General features: G+C 38.4%; 1 protein-coding gene across 14 annotated transcripts in view; it reads left to right on the forward strand.

Annotated features, from left to right (window-relative positions):
* Window positions 1–23,975, forward strand: part of MEF2C (myocyte enhancer factor 2C) — a 223,055-nt gene that overhangs the window by 104,596 nt on the left and 94,484 nt on the right. For 13 of the 14 annotated variants that reach the window (XM_075837415.1, XM_075837430.1, XM_075837398.1 and 10 more), the window contains exon 2: window positions 12,299–12,487. In XM_075837415.1, coding sequence (XP_075693530.1) covers window positions 12,434–12,487 — 54 coding nt within the window. In that variant the 5' untranslated portion in view covers window positions 12,299–12,433. Of the gene's footprint in view, window positions 1–9,211; window positions 9,513–12,298; window positions 12,488–23,975 lie in introns of those variants that run through there. The other variant, XM_075837405.1, reaches the window with a different exon arrangement.

Raw genomic sequence — 23,975 nt, forward strand, 5'->3', positions numbered from 1 at the left:
TAGAGAGAAGGGAAGTACTTTCACCTCAATACGCAACGGCCAGTCCGCATCAATTTACTGCACATTTTGGGCAGATCCGCCACAGAATCTGCAACGCAGATTCTGTGCGGCATTGATGCGGACAGTTCCAGAAGAAAACCGCCACGTGGGGCCATGCCCTTAGGCTGTGTTTGAACAGGCCTTATATTTAGAAGCCTAGGAACTATTACATTTTTGGGGTCTAAAGATTCAGCGTTTAGATGCTACATTTCAGTGAATGGAAATAATAAATTTCCATTCACATAATGCATTCTTGTTTGTTGTGATTTTGGGGAGATATTACACTTCAAAAAATTTATACAATAATGAATTAATACCTAGACAGCATCGATACGCACATTGGAAAACCATGCAAATGAAACACAGAATCACCTAGCACAAAAAACAAAACACAATAAACGACAGCATGAACACAAGTGTATTACATTTAATTATCACATTGTGTGATAATTATATGCAATGCGACCCCATGTTTGAATATAGCCTTATTATTAAGTTATAAAAGAGCTTATCCAGTAACCCCTTTTAGATCACAGCCAGGGATGCAGCAATGCTTCCCATAAATAATTGCATATTCCTGTGCATTGTGGCACAGGTTCGAACCCTCTCCTTAGAAAGGAATTGCAGCACTGTTCATTCTGAATGATTGAATGAATGAATCTTGAATGGAATGCCAGTGCTACAGTGAAAACTGACACATGCACATGCGTAGCAAAAGGACAAAGAGTGGCTGTGGCACCATATAATAATTCTGAATAATGTGGCATTCATGGTCCATGAAAATGGAGATGACAACCCAAATAGGCACTGCCATGGGTGCCACCCAGCATGCATTTATTAATTGTTTAAAAGGCCAAGATAAGAATGACTGAATTGAATATGACAAATCTTCACACAAGGCAAAAACCCAGGCACTCAGATGACTTTGTTCTTACTTCAGGGGGGTAATGTTCTTTATAGCTGTTTTATATAAAGAAAAACTTGGGTTATTGAGGGCATGCCCCCACGTGGCGGATTTCCTCCGCAACTGTCCGCATCAATGCCGCACCTAATCCGGGTTGCGGATTACGGCTGCGGATCTGCCCAAAATGTGCAGTAAATTGATGCGGACTAGCTGCTGCGGACTGCGGAAAAAGTGCTTCCCTTCTCTCTATCAGTGCAGGATAGAGAGAAGGGACAGCACTTTCCCTAGTGAAAGTAAACAAATTTCATACTTATCGGCCGTTGTCTTGGTGACGCGTCCCTCTTTCGGCATCCAGCCCTACCTCCCTGGATGACGCGGCAGTCCATGTGACCGCTGCAGCCTGTGATTGGCTGCAGCCGTCACTTAGACTGAAACGTCATCCTGGGAAGCTGGACTGGAGAAGAAGCAGGGAGTTCTCGGTAAGTATGAACTTCTATTTTTTTACAGGTTGCTGTATATTGGGATCGGTATTCACTGTCCAGGGTGCAGAAACAGTTACTGCCGATCGCTTAACTCTTTCAGCACCCTGGACAGTGACTATTTACTGACGTCTCCTAGCAACGCTCCAATAATTCCGGGAGCCCCATTGACTTCCTCAGTCTGGCTGTAGACCTAGAAATACATAGGTCCAGCCAGAATGAAGAAATGTCATGTTAAAAAAGCAAGACGCATCCGCAGCACACATAACATGTGCATGACAGCTGCGGACTTCATTGCGGAATTTAGAATCTCCGCCTTGAGTCCGCAACCAGTCCGCCACTGCTCCGCAACAGACAGAGCATGCTGCGGACACCAAATTCCGCTCCGCAGCCTATGCTCCGCAGCGGAATTTTACGCATCGTCTAAACGAACACTTCTAAATTTAAGTGGAAGTCAATGGAGAAACGGCTCCGCTGCGGATTAACGCTGCGGAGTGTCCGCAGCGGAATTCAAGTGAAATTCCGCCACGTGTGAACCCAGCCTGAGGATGGGGAGACTCAGGCCAGATTCCAGGAAATAACGCAGGGAATTGTAGAAACAAATTTCAAGCAAATTAGATGTCAAGCCATGCCAGGTCTATGTGTTGCAGTTTATTAAATAACAGATTTTCCCTTGCATGGAGGTGCCTGACTTCTCTTTTTGTCGTCAGGAAATGTTGCTTTAACATTATCTGACTTTAAAGGCTTCTTTGCCTTTTTAAGTGTCAGAAATGATTGTAAAACCTTTAGACTGCCATGTGCTCATGAAAGGAAAGGTAAAATGCTAACGGTTCAATCACTCTCTTGCTGCCTGAACGAAGATTGCAAATGATAGCTCACTTATAGCCTGTTCAAAGGGGTTTAAATCACAATTGATTTACTCCCTGACTGAGCTGCCAATGGTATAATTGCTAATGGCTTCACAAATGAGGTGGGATGGAAGGTAGCAAATACGTTTTAAACACAGGAGGTTGATTGGCAACAGAACCAAAATCCTGACGGGTTTACTGGCAAGCTATTGGAAAATGTTTGTGGCAACTCTATCACGGGCCATTAGCAAATAGTATTATGTGACTGTTGAAAGCCGCTGGCATAATCTGAAGTTTTATTTCAATATTTTAAATGTAAATTTTAAAGAGGTTGTCCAGGCTTGGAAAATCATGGCTGCGTTCTTCCAAAAACAGTGCCACACCTGTCCGTGGGTTGTGTCTGGTACTCCAGCTCAGCTACATTGAAGTGATTGGGACTGAGCTGCAATACCACAAACAACCTGTGGACAGGTGTGACCTTATTTTTGGAATAAAGAAGCAAGGATACTCAATTGTATCTAGTTTTTTTTTAATATGATTGTGCCATCCACGGTATATGCCAGGGTTATGGGTGAGAAAAGGAATTTGCCTATTCCGCAGTTTCATCGATTTGCTGCTCAATAGAATACAATGTAAGAATCGTTTCCCCGACTTCCCTCCAGCCAAATGTCTGAATTTTACTTCATACCAAATATTGTTATATATTAGCCAAGTCATAAGATTTCCCAGCTAGAGAAGGAGACAACTGCTTGTTAATGGTTAATCTGCGAGAGGAGGAGGAGACAGCTGCATGTAAAGGGTTAATGTGCGAGAGGAGGAAGAGGCAGCAGCTTGTAAAGGGTTAATGTACGAGAGGAGGAAGAGACAGCAGCTTGTAAAGCCCTCATTCACACTTGCATAAGAAAATAATGATCAAATATATAGGCGCAATAGAGATATTTTCAGAAAATATGTGTTCCGTATTGTTTTTTGAGTTGTCCGTTTCATATTTTTTCAATTTTTTGTTAGAGGATTAAAGGGTTATTCAAACTTTAGACATTTGCGCACATCCACAGGATATACCATGCATCTTTGATAGATGTGGATCCCAGCTTTGGGACCCGCACCTATGTTGTGATTAACTGTTTACATAACTCCCATTGAAATTAAGGGATAGATTAAATCCTTACCTGCATGTGGCCGCTAGGGACCGCCTCATCAGGCAGGACAGGGATAGAGGGTCCGGCATTGTTGAGCTAGGTGCGGATTGCAGAGCTTAGAACCACATCTAAGAAACATTTTCATAAATGTCAAAGGTGGGACTACCTCTTTAACTTTTTTTGCTGTTTTTGTAATGTTGCAAAATATGGATGATAAACAATTAAACAAATATGCACATGTAAACCCATTGTAAAACCATTGACTACTATCGGCTAAAAACAGTACCTCCTACGTATCCGTTAGAACATGCCACATATTGGAAAAACGCCATGCGCATAAAATGTATTGGCAAAACTGTTTCAATGAAAAAAAAGTAATTAATACGGATACGTAATACGCAAATGTGAAGAGGCCCTAAAGGCATAATCTGCTAGAGGAGGAGGTACAGCTGCTTCTAAGGCGTTAATCTGCTAGTTGAGTAATAGGAGACAGCTGCTTGTAAAGGGTTAATCTGAGTCTCTCACTACATACAAACAGAGCCAGCCACTGAGGAGAAACCTGTGACAGCATTTACCTCTGCTGCTGCTTCTAACCTCCTCCATAATACACAGGAATTTATTTTAGGCAATGTTCCCTTCAGGTTTATAGCCTACGTCGGAGGTATACTTCGACAGGACAATCTTTCGACCTCTGTTGGTTTATTGGAGGTCTATAAATATGAGCTTTCTTGGCGTACACGCTAAGTGTACATCACAAATGTGATGTGAACAGGACCTTACATTGCTGCTTATATAACTAGATCTAGTAAGATGGCAGAGATTTCCCATGATTACCTGTTGCACACAAACAGCCCCCCCCCCCAAGTGGACTATCCTAGTTCCACAAAGCAGTCAAACTCTCCTGAGACCTTGACTGCGCTGCTGCCGGTGGAGACTTCAGCAGAAGTCGCCTCCCTTCCTTAAAGGGCCGGAACTTTAATCACCATATTAGTGAGGACATTTTAAAATGTCCTACTTATATACACTACCGTTCAAAAGTTTAGGGTCACTTAGAAATTTCCTTATTTTTGAAAGAAAAGCACAGTTTTTTTCAATGAAGATTTCATTAAATTAATCAGAAACACACTCTATACATTGTTAATGTGCTAAATGACTATTCTAGCTGCAAACGTCTGGTTTTTAATGCAATATCTACATAGGTGTATAGAGGCCCATTTCCAGCAACCATCACTCCAGTGTTCTAATGGTACATTATGTTTGCTAACTGTGTTAGAAGGCTAATGGATGATTAGAAAACACTTGAAAACCCTTGTGCAATTATGTTAGCACCGCTGTAAACAGTTTTGCTGTTTAGAGGCGCTATAAAACTGACCTTCCTTTGAGCTAGTTGAGAATCTGGAGCATTACATTTGTGGGTTCGATTAAACTCTCCAAATGGCTAGAAAAAGAGAGCTTTCATGTGAAACTCGACAGTCTATTCTTGTTCTTAGAAATGAAGGCTATTGCATGCGAGAAATTGCCAAGAAACTGAAGATTTCCTACAACGGTGTGTACTACTCCCTTCAGAGGACAGCACAAACAGGCTCTAACCAGAGTAGAAAGAGAAGTGGGAGGCCCCGCTGCACAATTGAGCAATAAGACAAGTACATTAGAGTCTCTAGTTTGAGAAATAGATGCCTCACAGGTCCTCAACTGGCAGCTTCATTAAATAGTACCCGCAAAACGCCAGTGTCAACGTCTACAGTGAAGAGGCAAATCCGGGATGCTGGCCTTCAGGGCAGAGTGGCAAAGAAAATGCCATATCTGAGACTGGCTAATAAAAGGAAAAGATTAATATGGGCAAAAGCACACAGACATTGGACAGAGGAAGATTGGAAAAAAGTGTTATGGACAGACGAATCGAAGTTTGAGGTGTTTGGATCACACAGAAGAACATTTGTGAGACGCAGAAGAACTGAAAAGATGCTGGAAGAGTGCCTGATGCTATCTGTCAAGCATGGTGGAGGTAATGTCATGGTCTGGGGTTGCTTTGGTGCTGGTAAAGTTGGAGATTTGTACAAGGTAAAAGTGATTTTGAATAAGGAAGGCTATCACTCCATTTTGCAACCCATGCCATACCCTGTGGACAGCGCTTGATTGGAGCCAATTTCATCCTACAACAGGACAATGACCCAAAAAACACCTCCAAATTATGCAAGAACTATTTAGGGAAGAAGCAGACCGCTGGTATTCTATCTGTAATGGAGTGGCCAGCGCAGTCACCAGATCTCAACCCCATAGAGCTGTTGTGGGAGAAGCTTAACCGTATGGTACGCAAGAAGTGCCCATCAAGCCAATCCAACTTGTGGGAGGGGCTTCTGGAAGCATGGGGGGAAATTTCTCCCGATTACCTCAGCAAATTAACAGCTAGCATGCCAAAGGTCTGCAATGCTGTAATTGCTGCAAATGGAGCATTCTTTGACGAAAGCAAAGTTTGAAGGAGAAAATTATTATTTCAAATAAAAAACATTATTTCTAACCTTGTCAATGGCTTGCCTCCATTTTCTAGTAATTTTGCAACTCATTTGATAAATATAACTGTGAGTTTTCATGGAAAACACAAAATTGTCTGGGTGACCCCAAACTTTTGAACGGTAGTGTATATTTGAGAAAGGTTTTATATTTTGGTCTATTACTTCACAAGGTGATAGGTCCTCTTTAAACAAGGGGGGAAACTGCCCTGCACAAGATAATGACTTATCCATATATAATACTATTCATTTGCTTTGGTACACTCAGTATACCAAACAGTTATTGCCTGTCAGTGTAAAACTGACAGGCAATCTAGCGTCCTAATAGGCATATGCCCAGGGCAGACCTAGGGGCTTTTATCAGGCCTCTAGCTGCCATGGCACCCCATTGGAGGTCCACGATTGCATTTGCGGGCTGCTGATAGGTGAGGGATGGAGCTCACTCCCTCTGTAAACAAGTTAAATGCTGCGGTCAATAGATAGATATTGACCGCGGCATTTAAAGGGTTAAACGGCTGCGATCTAAGTAAACTTCAATTGCACACATTGGAGCAGGAGCCCGGCTGTCATCAGACAGCCGAGCTCTGGCTCCAACCTGCACGGAACACCCCTGCAGAATTAGGCTGGGCCACCGTGAAAAGGCGACGGCCTAGCCTAAGGCCCCTTAGTGACCGCCGTGAGAAGGCATATTGGTGGTCAATAAGGGGTTAATAAATAACTACTTTATGGAGAAAACAGCCTCCTTTTTCAATCAATTTCTTTTATTGTGCCCATCATGATCGTACAAAAAACTTTTCAACCCGCTACAGTGGTTGGGTCTTTTTCAAGCTTGAAGAAGATGCAACCACTGTAACGGGTCAAAACATTGCTTCTGTTTTTTGTACGATCATGATGGGCGCAATAAAAGAAATTCATTGAAAAGGGATGCTGTTTTTTCAACTACTACTTGGACTTTTTTTGGGAGTGGAGACCATCGGATGTGAGCACGTTGGTTGGGTAATTGGGGGAGATTTACAAAAACTAGTGTAGAGTAAAAATGGTGCAATTGTCCATAATGACCAAACAAGTTGCTGCATTTATTTTGCTTACAGCAAATCTGATCTGATTGGTTGCTATGGGAAGCCCAGCTGTTCTGATTTGCACTTGATTTTATTAATCTAATGAGGGTTAATCAAAACTAGTGCAAAGAAGAAGTGGAGGAGTTGCTCATGGCAACCAATTTCAGCCCTCTCCTTTGGAGGGAGCACCATGATTGGTTGCTAATAGCTACAAACTTTTTCTTTGCACTAGTTTTGATAAATCTCCGTGATTGTGTCTTGTTCTTAGGTGCATTTTGCCACCATGTGATACAAATAAATACATAAGGCTTCTTTTGGCAACATGGCATTGTCATTGATCAACGTTCGGGGCTGGGATAATGACTGAATGAATGTGAATAGGACAGGAAATCCCTTCTGAGAGTGTGAACATAGACTGATGGATGGAAGTTTGTCTGTAAAGTGTCACCTAGAGACATAGTAGGACATTAGTTACAGAGAGAAGTGAATGAAGAGCTGTTCTAAGTCATCATTCAGGACATCTACATGTATACACGTTCTAAGTGTCATTTACCCTATGAACATAATACACCATCATAACAAGTCATTCCACCTCGCTTACAGAGTATTTGTATAAATAATTAGAAATAATGTTATTTTAACTATTTTTATAGCACACAATTTGTTTTAAAGGCTTATGCACACGTAACGGAATTGTTGTGTATTTTCCGTCCGGAATTCTGGATGGAAAATATGCAGCGTAATACAGTAGCAGCAAAGTAGGTCTGATTTAACAAATGTCATCCAGACACTGCAGAAAAATTCCATCCAGAAATTAACCTGCGGTGTGCAATTTTTTTTCCGCACCATGTCAATTATTGCTGCGGAAAGTGGACTGATTTCCTGCGTTTTTTCCCCATAGAGATCAATAAGGAAGAAAAATTCTGCAGCAAACTTCAATGTATTGTGTCATTTGCTGCGGAAACGCTGCAGAATTTCTTACAGGAGGTGGAAATGGCATCACAGGAAAAAGAAATATCACCATCACACAGTCCTTGAAAAAAACACAGCAAAAAAAACGTAGCAAAATCCGCATCATTTTCCATAGTAAAAAAAAAATGCATCAAATGGTGCGGATTTTCCGCAGCGAATTCTCTGCTAGTTGATGCGTAAATGCTGCAAAAATTTTCTGGATCAATTCCGTCACGTGTGGACAAGCACTAAAAGTCTACAGTCAGGCCAAATAGTGGTTATAATAAGTGATGTAAAATGTCTATATTCCAGTATCTGATAGTCTGGGATCTGAGCAGAGTTCTACACCCGTAGTCCTCATAATCCTGGATTAAAGGAATTTTACTCTAATTTATATTGAAAAAAATGTAGAAGCTTGTGATTTAAGAACATGCAATAAGCAGTAGTCAGTTAGGACAGGTACGTGTACTGTAAAATATTGAGGATGATAGTAACAATAATAGTTTATCTTGATTACAAAAAATTGAAAAATGAATCCAATATTTTAAGAATTGTGAACAAATATGGAAATATTTCTGAATTAAATATAAACTGAACAATGGAAAAACAACCCCCACATGTACACAGTATGCTTTCAGAACAGAACAACATCCGCACAACATTCGCTTTGTAAAATCCACGTGCAGATTCAGATACAGACTTCCCTATTTAATTTAAATCCACAAAAATATTTGTGCGGAATTTATTATACATAATGCATACTGTGGATTTGCAAATGTGTAGCATATCCTAAAATCTGCATCTGAAAGTCTGGAAAGTCTTACTTTTTTTTAATATATCACCTTTTTTTATATTGTTATTAGTGCGAGTGTTTTTTGAACCATACTGCAAATGTAAGTGTTAAAAAGCTGAATATTATAACATAAATCAAGAGGCTATATACTAATAAACTCATAAAAGACCATAAATAATAATTTTTTTTTAAAAAATAATGCAACTGTAGATCAACTGTAATGAACCTTTACCAGTTTTGAGATTAGAGGCTAAAATATTGCCTAAAATCCCATGTAGGTTTTTTATTTTGTGTTTTTTAGAAGGATGGGGTAATTTGAAAGAATTTGTGGAATATTTTTGCTATCGGTTCCGTGCTATTATTTACTTTTAGCACAAGCTGTTTGAAACGTTTTGTTTGAAAGTATAAAATGTAGCCCTGATAAGGCTGGTGGGAGGGACGGAGCATTCTGTTACTGTACTGGGAGAGGATTGTATCCTTCCTGGCTGCTCTGTGATTTTTCCTTTCTCACTGGGTTCCACAGTCGTGATCCATAAATCAGCTTTCATCTTGCTAACCAATCCTGTAAGCTGTCCGGGCTGACCTTCCACCCCTGTGTGAACAGAAGCTTACCCAGGCACAGTGCTCTAAGTGGATAGTGCCATTGGCTTCAGCTGAAAGAAAGCAGGGGAAATAGTTCCATATGCCTTTGCTGGGGATTAGCATATTGGCTTACGGTTACAGAGAAAGCCTATTAAGCTCCTTTGGGTCCTGCATGTGCCTGTGAACTACTCTATAACTTAATGTCTGAGGTAAGAAGTGTGTCAAAACAGGAGAACAAGTGTAATCTCATAGGGTGACATTTCCTGCTGTTTTTTATGCTTTGTAAAGTCAGACTGTTTTATCCAAGTCATTACATGCAGTCCAGCCTCTAAAATCAGTACTTTGCTATGGTATTTACTATATGTTTTTTAACTGTATAGTCGATAGATATTTTTATTGTCTTTATATTCATTCGGTGTCATCGGTTACACAGGAAATGTGATTTTATTTTTTATTTAAAAATAGCCTAAGGAATACTAGAAAGTTGTTTCCATAGTTTCGGTTGAATTTAGGAAGTAGGGTATTTCAAGGTGGCAGCGATGTCTCACTTCAAGGGACTTAGATGTTGACATGTGCTTAAAGTGTCCTGCATGCAGGCGATCATGACCCCCAGAATGGTATTACCAGTATGGTATTGGTGATTATACTGTAGTAATGGCATGATAAACATGTATATATACAGTTATTGATGTATAATTTTTCTTTCTACTTATTTATATACAGCATGTGCATGTATATATCGCGAAATAGAAATGATACAATGTAATATACTTTGTTGTGCACATTTTAGTGATAAGTCCAACCCTCACACACTTACGATGAACATATTATATATGTATGAATACTATGCACACATATTCTATACATATATATTATACATATACATAATCACTGTGGCCTTTTGGAAAGATGCCATGTAGGAATACTGCTGTATTGATTTGCACATAAAGGCAGTGTGCCACTTTGAGTACATGAGCTAAGTACAAGAGGCAATGTCTGGCAGCGGTATTATCATACCAAGTGCTAAGTCAAAAGAGGGAAAATAAGTGAATAGGATACACGAGCTGTGTGTTTTTTTTATTCAGTGTCTCAGTACTCATCCCCAGTGTGAAGCAGCTTTTCTACCTCAGCAGCTTTGAATTAGAGCCAAACAATGGATTAAACTACCAGGACATCGGCTTAATGTTACGTCTTGTATTGGAGAGATCCATCCGTTTGGCTGTAAGGAGCACGGATGGACATCACTGTAAACACAAGTGATGGTCTTCATGGTCTTGTATCATTCTGCCAAATATATCACCTTTAACCTTTTTAGTGCCAAGGGACCAACAAATCACAGCACATTTCTTAGTCAAGTCATGTGTTTGTCCCATAAACAAATTTGCACCCTTATTAGTATATTTTTATTAATACTGTATAATTGTATGCTTTATGTGTTATACCTTATAAACTCCAGATACAAAACAAATTGATACACTGTACTACAAATGACCTTCTGCACTTTGTAAAACTACAGATAGTTCTGTGATGGAAGTTTATTCTTGTTGAACAATCAGCATTACCAAAGGCATAGTCAAAATAAAAAACTGCCAGTACTGCAAAATCACTCAACTGGCCAATTTAACACATGTTTATAAAGGGAGATTTGTTACTTTCTTTTCTTTTTCTTTCAAATTAAAATAAGGATGTTTGTCTAAAGAAGATGGTGTAGAGTGAGCAAGACCAATGATGGTACTACTTTGGTTCAGTACTGGGATTGCATGTATTGGGTGATTATTCACAGTATTTTAATATACTGTGAACATTGGCTTATTTATTTTTATGTAAAGTAGGTTTCATTATATAGTAGGTAGAGACATAGGAAAATCAAGTGTCAGGTTACTCCCTCTTTAAATGAAAGAATTGAAACTAGGAAGAGTTAAGGTGCCTATACACGTTAGAGAAAAGTCAGCTGAACCGGCCGATTTCAGTGGTATCGGCCAACTATCTAATGTGTATAAGAGTGTCTGGACTTTCCCTGATGGCAGATATCGGGCGAAAAAAGGATCGGGCATGTTGGATTTCAACATGCCTGATACTTTGTTCCCACAGACGATAAGCCGCTGCCAGAGGAGTCTGGCAGTGGCTCATTCCGCTCTCCCCAGTGTAAACACATGCACGATCTGCTGAGACTGCATATGTGTGGGGGAGTCGGGAAGAATAGCTGTTGGCCATAATTAATAAAGACTTCAACTCAAATTATACCATCCTCAATCTACTGAACTTTTTAATTTTTCTCATTTTAGAAAATATATTACAATGGGTAATGAAGGCCACATTTTTTTGTAATAGTGGTGGTTAGTAGGGTCTATGGCAGAAGATAAAACCTACACGCAATTATTACAAAGATGGTCATTTTAGGAACAAACTTAAGATTTTTTCATTTCTGAAAAATAGGGAATTTTAGTTCATATGGTCTATCACAACAGGCTTAGTTATTAATTGCAGGTTATTGAGGTCCTTTATACACATAGGGGTACATTCACTGTACTGTTAAATGTCTGAGCAATCAGTTCACTCTCATACTGCCATAATGTAGCCGCATTTTCGTTTCTGTATTACGGAAATAACACCTGAACCCCCAGCTGTTCTACTGAACTAAAGTTATATCACTGTAGGGTTCTAAGGCAAACTAAGTCTAGTTCAGTAGAACTGCAGGAGGTCTAGGTATTACGGCATTTATGAGAACCCAAAAATCAGCCATCTTGCTGCCGTTTCAAACTGACTTTAGAGAGAGTTCATTAAACTTGCCATGATGATGATCATTGAAATCAACTAACCAAACAATAAATAAAAACTTGTTCATTATCATTCACATTGTACTAACTATTTCTCGGTGTAAATTGTCCTCCAGTGTCTGACAAAAAATCAATACATTAAAAAAATTTTTACTTTTAAATATAAGGTAATATTTACATCTCTGTTTACTTATGAATTCTGTCTATTTCTAATACAGGTACGGATGTCGAGAACAGTAAACTGAAAAGGGTAATAGGAAAGTGAAAGAACTGTAAACAGAAAGAAGTGAGAAGGGCAGAAGAAGGAAAAATACATTGTTTTAAGGACGAGAGAAGAAAGAAAAACGGGGACTATGGGGAGAAAAAAGATTCAGATCACGAGGATAATGGATGAACGCAACAGACAGGTAGGAAAGAACGGATGGAGCATATTATGGACAAATCCCTTAAGTGTACAGAGTAATGAGTCTCCCCTTACGAATCAGATTTGTGTAATTAATCACAGTGAATATATTAAGAGGTACGCACAATGTATAAACATTGGGTTCTGTCAGAATGAGAAAAAAATAATTAATTGACAAGCAAAGCAATAGTGGCACTAGCTCAGCAACTTGAATTGAAGCAGCTGATCGCGCTCATGGGGAAAAGTTGACACCCTCTGATCATAACACTGTATAATGATGTTGGATATGGCTCTGTAGCTCAACGTGGATTTGGAAAGAAAAATATATTGCAAGAGAGATGAATTCTTGGCCTGCATATTTTACTGTACATAGCAACTATAGACAAGCATTCACATTGATATTTGCAGCCAAAATATTTCAGAAACGAAAAACGGCAAGTTTTTATAAAGTCGTTTTTTTAGATTTTATAGATTATATATAGATTTTATACATGAGTTACCTACTAACTTGAGATATTGAATACAATATTTTGATTGCAATGGTGCAGATTTCACCATTCTCTAATTTCTACTAGCAAAAAATATTCAGATTTTTAAGTTAAAATGTATTAAAAATTTAAATAACACACCTAGTGGCATAGTGATCGCTGTCACAAGGGCTGCAACCATGACCAGGCCAGGGAGGGAAGTAAGCTCGCAGGGGGCCCGCCCAGGATCCTCTTAAATTCCCACATCAGGCCCCGGCAAAGGTCTGTGCCGCGGTGCATACAAGGCCCTGGTGGCAGGCAGTGTCAGGACGTTGTATGCAACGCAGCACATGAGAAGTGCTGTGCCGTATATAATATCCTGGCTCTGCCCGGCTTCAGGACCTTCTATGTGCCATCGCTTGATGTTGAAGCCTGTGGGGATTCAGGACGGGCCTCGAGCAAATATGAGAAGAGGAGTGGTAAGTACATTATTTTTTTTTTCTGTTAGGTTCGATTTGGGGGAGAGCATGAGCATGGGACCCGGCACAGGTCCCGGCTCTTTCTTGTTATGTCCCTGACCGCACCGCAACACCACCACCATAATAGCTGCACTTAAATAACTGGAACTCCATTTCCAGATTTCAGGTTACTGTACACATATGCCAAGTGTTGAAATATTTTAAGTTGGTTTGTCCTTCCCCTTCACACTCCCCTAGTTAGAAACAAGAAGCATAAGTATACTGGACATTTTTGGAAAGTGAGATGGTGATATAATTGCTCAAGAATGTCTTTGTCAATCTTCTGCATATAATCTTCCATCACTGTTGGGTATATGTCTTTTACCGCAGCATAGCAGATGCTCATAACATCTCAGGGGTCACTCAGAAGGTGGTTATCTAAACATTGCAGGTGTGATATGTTGAGATAGCAACCATATATCTATTAGAGGGATATTTCAATAGGGGGCTTTTAACATATGTTTGATCTATACCTTTGACAGAAGCAATGTACTTGAGAAAATGTAATAGCAAATAGCAATGAATAAATCTGTTAATATATGTTCATTGGTCAGTTTATAAAAATGCATATTGACCTTTTAAATAAAACTGGGAAAAAAAAAACAATTTTCTAAGTCCACTCAATATGGGTCATCTATCAATAGTTTTATTTGTACGACATTTTTATTTCAATTGCAATTCTGTAATGCATTTATAAACATGTTAAAGGACATTTCATAAATGCATTGCACCATGAATGGAAAGTAAGTCTAGGTCATGTACCCCTTAATTTTATCTGTAAAAACTGTTGTAAATGTGTTTCTAGGTATGTACAGGGGCATAACTCCCCGGATTGCCCGTGCCCTGGAGCCTAAAGGGACTGATGGCCCCTCTATCACTTAGGATGACATCAGTACGGATAATGGCAGATGATGGTTGGGCAAACCAGTTACAGATTTTGCATTGTGCATATATAGCCAATAGAGACCACCCCTTGTTTTGTAACTGGCATCTATGCTGGTATCAGCGGTAAAAATGGGGTATATTCATAGATGTGGCATACATGGCTACATGTGGTGTCTAGATTACAAGAACAAAGGCCAGCACTACTTAAAAATATATATTTATAAATAAGAGTGCAAGTCAACATGTAAAAAATATCAGTTCTACAACAAGAAAAACCATGTATATGAGACCGCAACTATTCAATCGTATCAAAATCGTTATTACAACACAATATAATATAAAGAAAAAACAATAAATTTATTTAAAAGCACTTGAAAAAGCACAAACATGTGCCAAACCCAGAATGCTAACTCCTGTTTGGGTTAGAAGACAAACCACACCTGCAATGATAAAAACATTTCATAGATTTATACAACTATAACACTACAAACAAGTAATGCAGTATCATAAGTTCAAGTATGTAAATAAATAAATAAATAAAAAAATCTCAAAAGTACTCTGTTAGTTTTTCTATTGCTCCATGTGGGTTAGAGAACACCATGTGTATCACTTTACTGGCGACTTCATCAGGTCTCGCATATGCACAGTCTATCATATTGTCTGATGCATATACTCAATTTCTGGGACTTACAACAATGTATACATAACCCTTATTGTCTCTCAGATATCTAACCTCATTACTATTCTCTTAAATTTTGCCCAAGTAGTTTCTTATGGAAAAAGGGTGGTTGCACATTAATGGTCATTGATCGAAATGAATGCTGCTTTCAGAAACTTCAGTGTAGAGATCGTCATATGCCTCTACATCGCTTTGAATTGGTGAACAGAGGTCACGGCACCACCGTTGTCATGCTAGATGAGGGTCCTAGTCATTTCTGAAAGACAAAAAAAGTCATAAGATCCCTGCACTACATGACCAGATGTATGCAAGTTTTATGAGAAGGAATATTAATATTAACAAATACGAAATATTTAGTGTCTGTCCAAAGTAACACTTTGCAGAAGTTAGTTGTTTGGGAAGAAACTACAGTAAATTTCTAGATGCATGGAAATTCTTACTAGCGGCAAAAACAGGTACTTTTTTCTAACTCATTAAGTATGAGCATTGCAAAAACATCTAATCTAGTTCATTGGCCAACCTACCCTAACTTATTTCACACATATATATTTATAGGTTTACAGGAACCCTCCCCCCTAAAAAAAAAACAACAAAAAAAAAAAAAACACAAGAAAACAAGTCTAAGTGACAAGCTTTGTTACTTATCATCTTGGGATCCATACACAAGTATACTACTATTAAGTAATTGCCTTCATTAGCCATTTGCCAAACACCCATTCACACAATACAGCAGTAAACATCACACATGGTGGCACAAGGTGTGTATAGGCTTATTATACCTGTAAATTAAAAGTTGAGACATCAGAATGAGCATAAATGAAGCACCAGGGAATATAAGGCAGGAGGGGCAGGAGGGGCCGGAGGGGCAGATACAATAAGTGGTTGGGTATTTATTCAGTACTTGGAAATATTGACTCTCCATTGTCAAGAAATTAAAGCTCCCATCTTGAATGACTTTGTAGGGCAATGGGGCCGATAAATAATATTTTGAAACATATTTTTGGATAGACAAATTTAGAGTTTTTTACCACTCAGACGGTTGTGGATGTAAAGTCTGAAGTGTCCATCAAGGGTTTGACTTTCCCCCAGCTAGCATGCAGAAAGAACGATCCAAATTTCCACCGGTGTGTGTATCTCGCTGCTACTTGTGGTTCCACGCAGAAATGCAACTGCTTGCTGTGTATATCCTCGTACTTGATGTTCTAAATCTCCAGCAAGGGAGAAAAAGGAGATAGTGCACTACCTTTGGGAAACTACAAATTCCACGAGTTTCTTCCATACTTACAAAAATGTAGTTGCATTTCTGTGTGGAACCATAAGTACCAGCGAGATACACACACCGGTGGAAATTTGGATCGTTCTTTGTGCATGCTAGCTGGGAGAATGTCAAACCCTTGATGGACACTTCAGACTTTATATCCACAACCGTCCGAGCGGCAAAAAGCGATCAATTTGTCTCTGTTTATTTGTGGTGTTGAGGATTTCACCTCTTTTTTACCAGCTCCGGTTGTTCATCTCCTTGTTGTGATATTTCAGTGAGTAGAGAGCTGAGTTGTATATTTGGATATTTTTGGATAGATTTCAGGGCAGGTGAAAGCCCGAGGAGCACTTTGGCTGTTATTTGAACATAACCTTATTCGGTTAGGACAGTATGAAGAGTGTCCATTGTTTATTCACCCTGAATGTCCTTAATATTTTATCCCATAACAGAAAAATAGAAGTTCACATGATTAATGTATCAATCTGTGTTGTTAAGCCCAAGACAGATGAAAGATGTGTAAAAAATAAAAAAATAATTGGAGATAAGGAGAAAAACAGGCAGCCAATAGCAGCATTCAGCTATTATTAAAACCTTATAAGTTAGCATTGAAATACAGTTATAGGAATGTTCATCTATTGGGAATGAAGTTAGGATTCAGGTCATGTGATGAGCCAGGGCATATGGACGTCATGGTGAGGGTCTCCTTTCAAGCTTTATCGTTAAATTTCAATTGACATTGGCTATAGAGTCTGCAAATCTAAAATCTAGCATTTTTGTGATCTATCTTTTATGACTTTTTTGCCTATTTGAGCTGTTTTTTATTGTGTTATTATTCTGTGCAGTAAAAAAAAAAGACAATAAGGTCACAGGCTTCCATAGTAATCGGCTAAAATCTATGGGGGAACCCGGCAACAAATGTGCAATTTGCAGCGTCCCTATAGGGAAAATGAAGCATTACACAGCGAGAAATGCTCTTGGTAGGCACTCTCTGTTGTGGCTAATAGGTGAAGGTCCTGAACCGGGGACCCCCATCTATAAACTCAGAATTCACTAATGCGTTTTTAAAAAAAAAGGGTTCTCTAAAGACAATACCTTTAATGTGTTTTCATAACCTATTGGCAGCGCTGCCAAAAAACACCCTTGTGTACTCAAAGTACAGAACAGACAGATAATGAGAACAACAGATCCGTCAACAGCAGATTGTCGGCAGCTTGCATGCAGCATCAGGATTTTTTTTTTCTACACGGCACAGAATATTAAGAAACTTAAAATATGCGACAACAGCAAAGAAGTTCATTGAACTATGTTATAAAGACATTGGAATTGATGCTACCTGACTAGATAATTCCAAAGTGGAGCAAACCAAAGGCAAGGTAAACCAAATGAATAGCTTAGGAAAGTGTAGAAGGCCTGATACTTTCTTTATATTTAACTGAAATAGATTAATACAATATTCAAAATAACAGAAAAGTTTTACTGGTGTTACAATTAATTCACTTCCCTTGTATTTTATTGTTTTTATTTCTGAAAAAGATATTTTGCAGTGTTTTTAAGCATGAAATAACCGTAATTTGCCTTCCAGCAATTGGAAATTTGTTATTTTCAAGTTTAATTATTTCCCATAATTAGATTTAAAGCAAGCTCTAAAAAGGTGTAATTGTTCTAGTTTCAAACTATTAAAATATTTTATGCATAACTTCAGTCAAATAAAGTGCATTGATTTGGTGGTTGTGTCCTTATTAAAAAAAATGGAGCGTACACAGTATATGGTACAGTGAGGTACAGTGACCCAGTTCTGTTCCTTAGAACACATGATGTGCACTCCAGGCCTTCTAGACAGGATAAGCTATTGTGTGTCCTGTTCTATGTGATGACCATGTCTGGCTTATTTATCAAAATGACATCAGAGGGGATAAGACATAGAGGTGCTTTGTGTCATTGGAGTAGTACAGGATCTGCACCTGGAGAGTCATTTATAGTCTCTGAAAAGTAATGATGAGACTGAGTGTCTGTCTACCTAAGAATCCCTTATGCCAAATGATATTGTAATAAATGTAGCTATTAAAATGCCATTTTATGGATTATTCCCTTTTGGAATTCTTAGGCTTTAGGGCAGTTAGGCAGTGACTTTTATATCATATACAGTAAGTTTCTAGCACTCATTGTGTTATGTAGTAGGATTTTTTTTAAAAGGTATTTTCAAATTAAGGTAATATCATTCAAACTAATATCCGAAGCTGGGCAATATTTAGAGAGAACCTGCCACTATGATAGACATCGTGAAATTAGAACATCAGTGTGTTATACTGGTGAGCGTAATTGCATCCATTAAAGAACCCCTCAAAGTGGGGGGTTGAAAAAAGTTTTTCTGTGGAGGTATGGTATGAGTGGTATATCACATGATCGCTCTCAGCCAGTTAGCAGCTCTGAAAGAGGATCATGTGACATACACTGAGCAATTCTATAGAAACATAGCTGCTGAGTGGCTGAGAGGGAGTTTGTTAAACACCATGTGACTCCCCGAAACCTCCTTGTTTGGCACTTTGGGCGAGGCCGTTTTAGTGGGTGTATTTGCACCCGCTAGTATAACTCTATGAGTGTATCATACTAATGTCCTTATTTTAATAGATCTGTCAAAGTGACAAGTTCTCTTTAAATGGGTTTCTTGAAACATGTAAATGTCGCTAAATATCAGGGCACCAGACATGCTGAGAAGTTCCTATATAGACTGGTTTCATTTGGTCTTCTAGTGCTCAGGGACCTTATGTCTTCTCTTGCTTCTCTATGGTTTGATACATATATTGTTCCCCATGTACATATCAGTCCAGATCGAGCATATGGACTAGACACACAAAGAAATTAGTAATTTGATCTACTTGATTTACTGATCTGCTGATTCAAGAGGCCAATAGAGTACGATGATAGAGTTGATTTACTGAATAGTCAAGCTTTGTTTCTCTGAAAGGGAAAAATATATATATAGCAAATAAACGTTTTCAATGTATCACAGGGTAAATAGAAAATCTTGAATTGGGCTGACTGATTTGTTCTTTTTTTTCTTCTATAGACCAGTAAAAAAAAATGTCACCTGCCACATCAATACTGTGAACTTTGAGTATTTTTTAACTCATGTTTTTTTTTTTTTGGCCCGTTAAATTTAAAGGGGTTGTCCTGGATTAGAAAAAAAAACTGAATTCAAGTCAAAGGGGCTGAGTTGCAATACCAGGCACAGCCCATGGACAAGTGTGGCGCTGTGTCTGGAAAAATAAAGTAAACCCTTTTATCTGGTTTTGAACAACCCTATTTATTCTCACAGAAAATATGATTTGGATACAAAGATTATTTTTTTCTTAACTAGAAATGTTAAAAAAAATTCCCCATATGATCAGATACAGTGACAAAAATGTTGGTAACATTAGAGCAATGCTAAAAGCAGAATTAAGCTTGCGGTCCAGCTGACAATTACAAAACATAAGCTCAGACAACACAACATGATTGTGAATATAGTGTGAATTTCATATTCCTAATCTACGATGGTCTGTAGTTCCAGCGTACATATGCCAAGCTAGAGCGAATGTGCAATGACAGACTGTATTACACGGTTGGCTTTCTGTTTTTCTTAATTGTTTGTCTCTACTTTTCTGCTTGGCACGGATTTGAAGTGGGAGCTACATAATGCAGCTCACATTTGTCTGGCTAATTAAGACCTGACAAATCATAGCATTGGCACATTACATGCTTCATCAGACAAAACCCGACTCTCAAATATTAGTAGTAAATGGGCCTTCTATGGTTAGTCAACTAATTGCTCATTCAGTTGACTTGCTTATCTGTTCTGAGCTTTATAAGAGGTAAATTTATGGGCAATAATATGACTATACACAAAAGGCATGATAGTCCCAGGTCCACTGAAATTGTGACGCAACGCTCTACACGCTAAGGATCTTTTTATCCAGCTGGATAAACATGAAATAGACTCACAGTATATAAAGTGCGAGATTAATGCCAGGGGGCCATGTTTCTCTTCTGTTTCATTATCTACTTTTCTGCATTTTGAAGAATTAAAAATGCTCTGTTTGAAATTTCTACATGAATAACCGTAATCAAGTTAAAGTGGACATGTATGAATAATAATGCAATATAAATATGCCACTTTTCACTAAATATATTTTAATTGTTAATTCGATTATTTTTGTTTCGATTATTTTTATTGGACTATATACTTTTGTTATGCTAGTAAAACCATTTTTCTGTGAGAGCCTGAGATATTTTTTTTTGCCATTATAACATATTCATCTAATGTCCAGCTAGATAACTAGTTGCTCAGAAATAGTAGTCATCATCTTCACCCTCCTTCTTCTTAGTTCTAGATCATGTTTACCAGTACCAGTACTCAACTGGCCCAAGGAGCATAAACACGTACCTTTTATTCCAACGCAGGCCAGACACCAGATGGTCAAATAAGCACACGTAAAGTTCAATATCACAGTACAAAAACAGCAGGAGAATGGTTGAGGTCAGGCAGGCAGTAGGTCAGGGTTGGCACTAATCAACACTAGAATTGGCAGGCAGGGAAGATTCATGAAAGGCTAAAATACCGGGAAAAAATAGAAACACACATATGAAAGGCAAAACATTCATGACAACTAGTTTTGGATATACTCATATGACACTAAGATGATATCTGTATAATCATTTAATAGTGAGTGATCTCCAACTAGTGGTCGTTTTCATGATCCCAGGTGTGTTTGCCCCTTGCCATCCATACATGCACCAAGGATGATGTGTGTCCATGCTGCAGCCATGTGCATTCAACAACTAGGACACTACCACCTTGTACAGGAGCAAATCTTACCATTTTAGTTAGTTTCATCATATGGATGTCTTTAAAAACGGATTGTTTTAACCATCAAACAGTATTTGTAACAGCTAAATAGTTAAATGTAAAATCGTGAATACACAAAAAAACTTTTATAGAAACATTAACAATAATAAAGAAAAACTTTTCATAATGGATTGCTAGACAAAAGGGATAAAATATATTTTACGGCAAACCGGTTGTAAAGTTATTGAAATGGTCCAAACTTTCTAAATAGCAGAAGCTATGGGCCACAGCTACTAAATGGCTCAGCAAGTTTTCATTATATTCTATATGACATCTTAAAGGGTTCTGTAGTACCAGACAGAGAGAGCGACATAGACTAATGTCTCACACTGTCAGTACTGCAATGATGGAGCTGTGGCACTGCCCCTTCATTCTGTGGGACCCTCACCACATTGAGGACCTTTCCCAAGAAAAATCCCGGAAAACTTCTTTAAGTACCGTGCAACCAATTTTACACATGAAGCAATGTGTGCACCTGAGAACATAGCTCTCATAGAAACAGCACAAGCAATTACAGAAAACATAAAAACACTTCATATCTAGTGCTCATATACATATTGCTTATTGGGCTGCTCTGCCTGACGTGACTTACCGGCTGATAAGTAACGTGATAATATGTATCCGCAATAAAAGAAAAGTATTTCAGTGTGCAGTCAATGACATTCAAACTGTGATACTTGTGTGTGTGTGTGTGTGTGTGTGTGTGTGTTTGTGTGTGTAAATACTTGAATTCTGTATTGTATGAGCTTAGGATATGGGGAAATAAAGAAAAAAGAGTACAATGCTTCTCTAAGGTAATACCGTTTGGGTATAAGCATAAAAAGGGCTAAATATAGGAAAGGTGCTCACCTATTTGAGTTGCGCATGTGTACTGGCACAACTCAATATTCAAGCGTAATGGTATAGATAGATTTCCACGGATGCAGGCTACCAGAGTCAATGCCAGGTTTGCGGGACCCCTTACTCTGGTATTGTCACAATTGTAAGATAAAATAAAAAGGATTACTTTCTCTAAAAAGCTGCCGTATAAAGATTCCTATTGTGGTTTCTTCAAAGAGATGTTTATTAAAGAGTATTATTGTGTTAATAAAAACTCTTTGAAGAAACCATAATTGGAAACGTTATACGGCGGTGATTTCAAGAAAGTAATCCGTTTTATTTTATCTTCCATTCTGTACTGTATGGGATGAGTGACAAATATACCACTACATATAGTCACTAAATATAGATGGAATATGTAATACGCTACACACTCCACATGTCAATCACAGGGATAGTCTACAGTTTTTTTTAGTTCCATGATATTTGGATGGTAACGTACAAATATAGAAATCATCCTAAAATGACAAAAAAAAATGATCAATTAACCTAAATGCAAAAAAAATATTAGTACTATTTAACAAAATTATTTAGCACAATCTTTCTTCAATCATCGGGACTGGTAGTCCTTATATTATCTACTGACAACTGTGTTAAAATATATATGCACATTATTTATCTAATAATAAAATGGGCCTCATTGTTCTTAAACCGGATCTGTCATCAGACTATGTAAGGGCAGCATAGTATGGAGACAGGTCCATTCTCCCATTACCTTAAACAGCACAAAAAAATATTCTTCCATTTGAATATTAGGAGCTATCAAAGAATACAGCAGACTCATATTTATGTCCGCTTTCTTCATGAGTGGAGTGCTCCCCCTGCCGCTCTCAGTAGTGATTTATGGCTGGCTGCTGTGCATGCAAATACACAGCAGCCCGTCAATCTCAACGGGTCGGGCTAGCCAGGACGGATCAGGTCTGCCAGAGTGGTCTTACAGAGCACTTCACTGTTCTAGCTCACTAAGGTGGGTCTCAAACTGGTTCCACTCTCTATGATTACCATATGCCCCCAATAGGGCAAATGGACATGGGTTTGGGCCTTCATGAAACAACCCCTTTAATTTATGCGTTTAATAACATTAAACACCAGCTAGTGGCATGCGCCTCCGTAAAATGAAAACAGAGAATTAATATCAAAATGGCTGTCTATCAATGAGCGCAGGTGTCAAGCACTCTAAGCAAGCAGAGCCCTGTAACAGTGTAATAGAAGGTGATCTATACTCATCGACAACCACAGCCGCGGATTTTATACAAAAAGTATAATGTTGTAGCTGCAATATCATGCTGGCTTAGAGCTATTTTTTTTATAGTTAGCTACATTGTTTTATACATACATATCCTAGAGAGACAGCAGATGAACCACTCCCTTTTACAGCGAGTTGTAGATATATAGTATTGACACATAACCAATTATCATTTTGTATGGCAGCTGTCTCCATTTTTATCGAGATGACATCTTGAGTAGAAAGCTTCGGAAGAAGCCGAGAACATCCTGCTTTACACACACACATCTTTTGCTTTTACTCACTTTCTGGGAATAAATTTACACAACAAGGCAGCCGCTCGGTCGAGGAAGCTAAATGATAACAAGAAAAAATATATAATTAAAATAATCAATTTTCAAGCTTTTTCCTACCTGCAGCAAATAAACAACAATTTAGTCAATTAATTTCAAAATTAAAATAAAGCAAATATTACTTTGGACAGATATCTAGAAATGTTGAGGGGAATTTTACTGAGAGATTTCACGCTTCACTGCAAGCAATGAGCTTTTTCCCACGGCAGGTAACTGTGACTCTCTCAGCATATGATCTTGATGTTCACAAATAGAAAACTCACCACTTCTCACATTTTACATTTTTTTATTTTTAATATGTATATTTTCAGAAAACGTTAACTAGATATATGAAATTATT

The sequence above is a fragment of the Rhinoderma darwinii genome, chromosome 1 (genome assembly GCF_050947455.1).
Source record: "Rhinoderma darwinii isolate aRhiDar2 chromosome 1, aRhiDar2.hap1, whole genome shotgun sequence".
Lineage (NCBI taxonomy): Eukaryota > Metazoa > Chordata > Amphibia > Anura > Rhinodermatidae > Rhinoderma > Rhinoderma darwinii.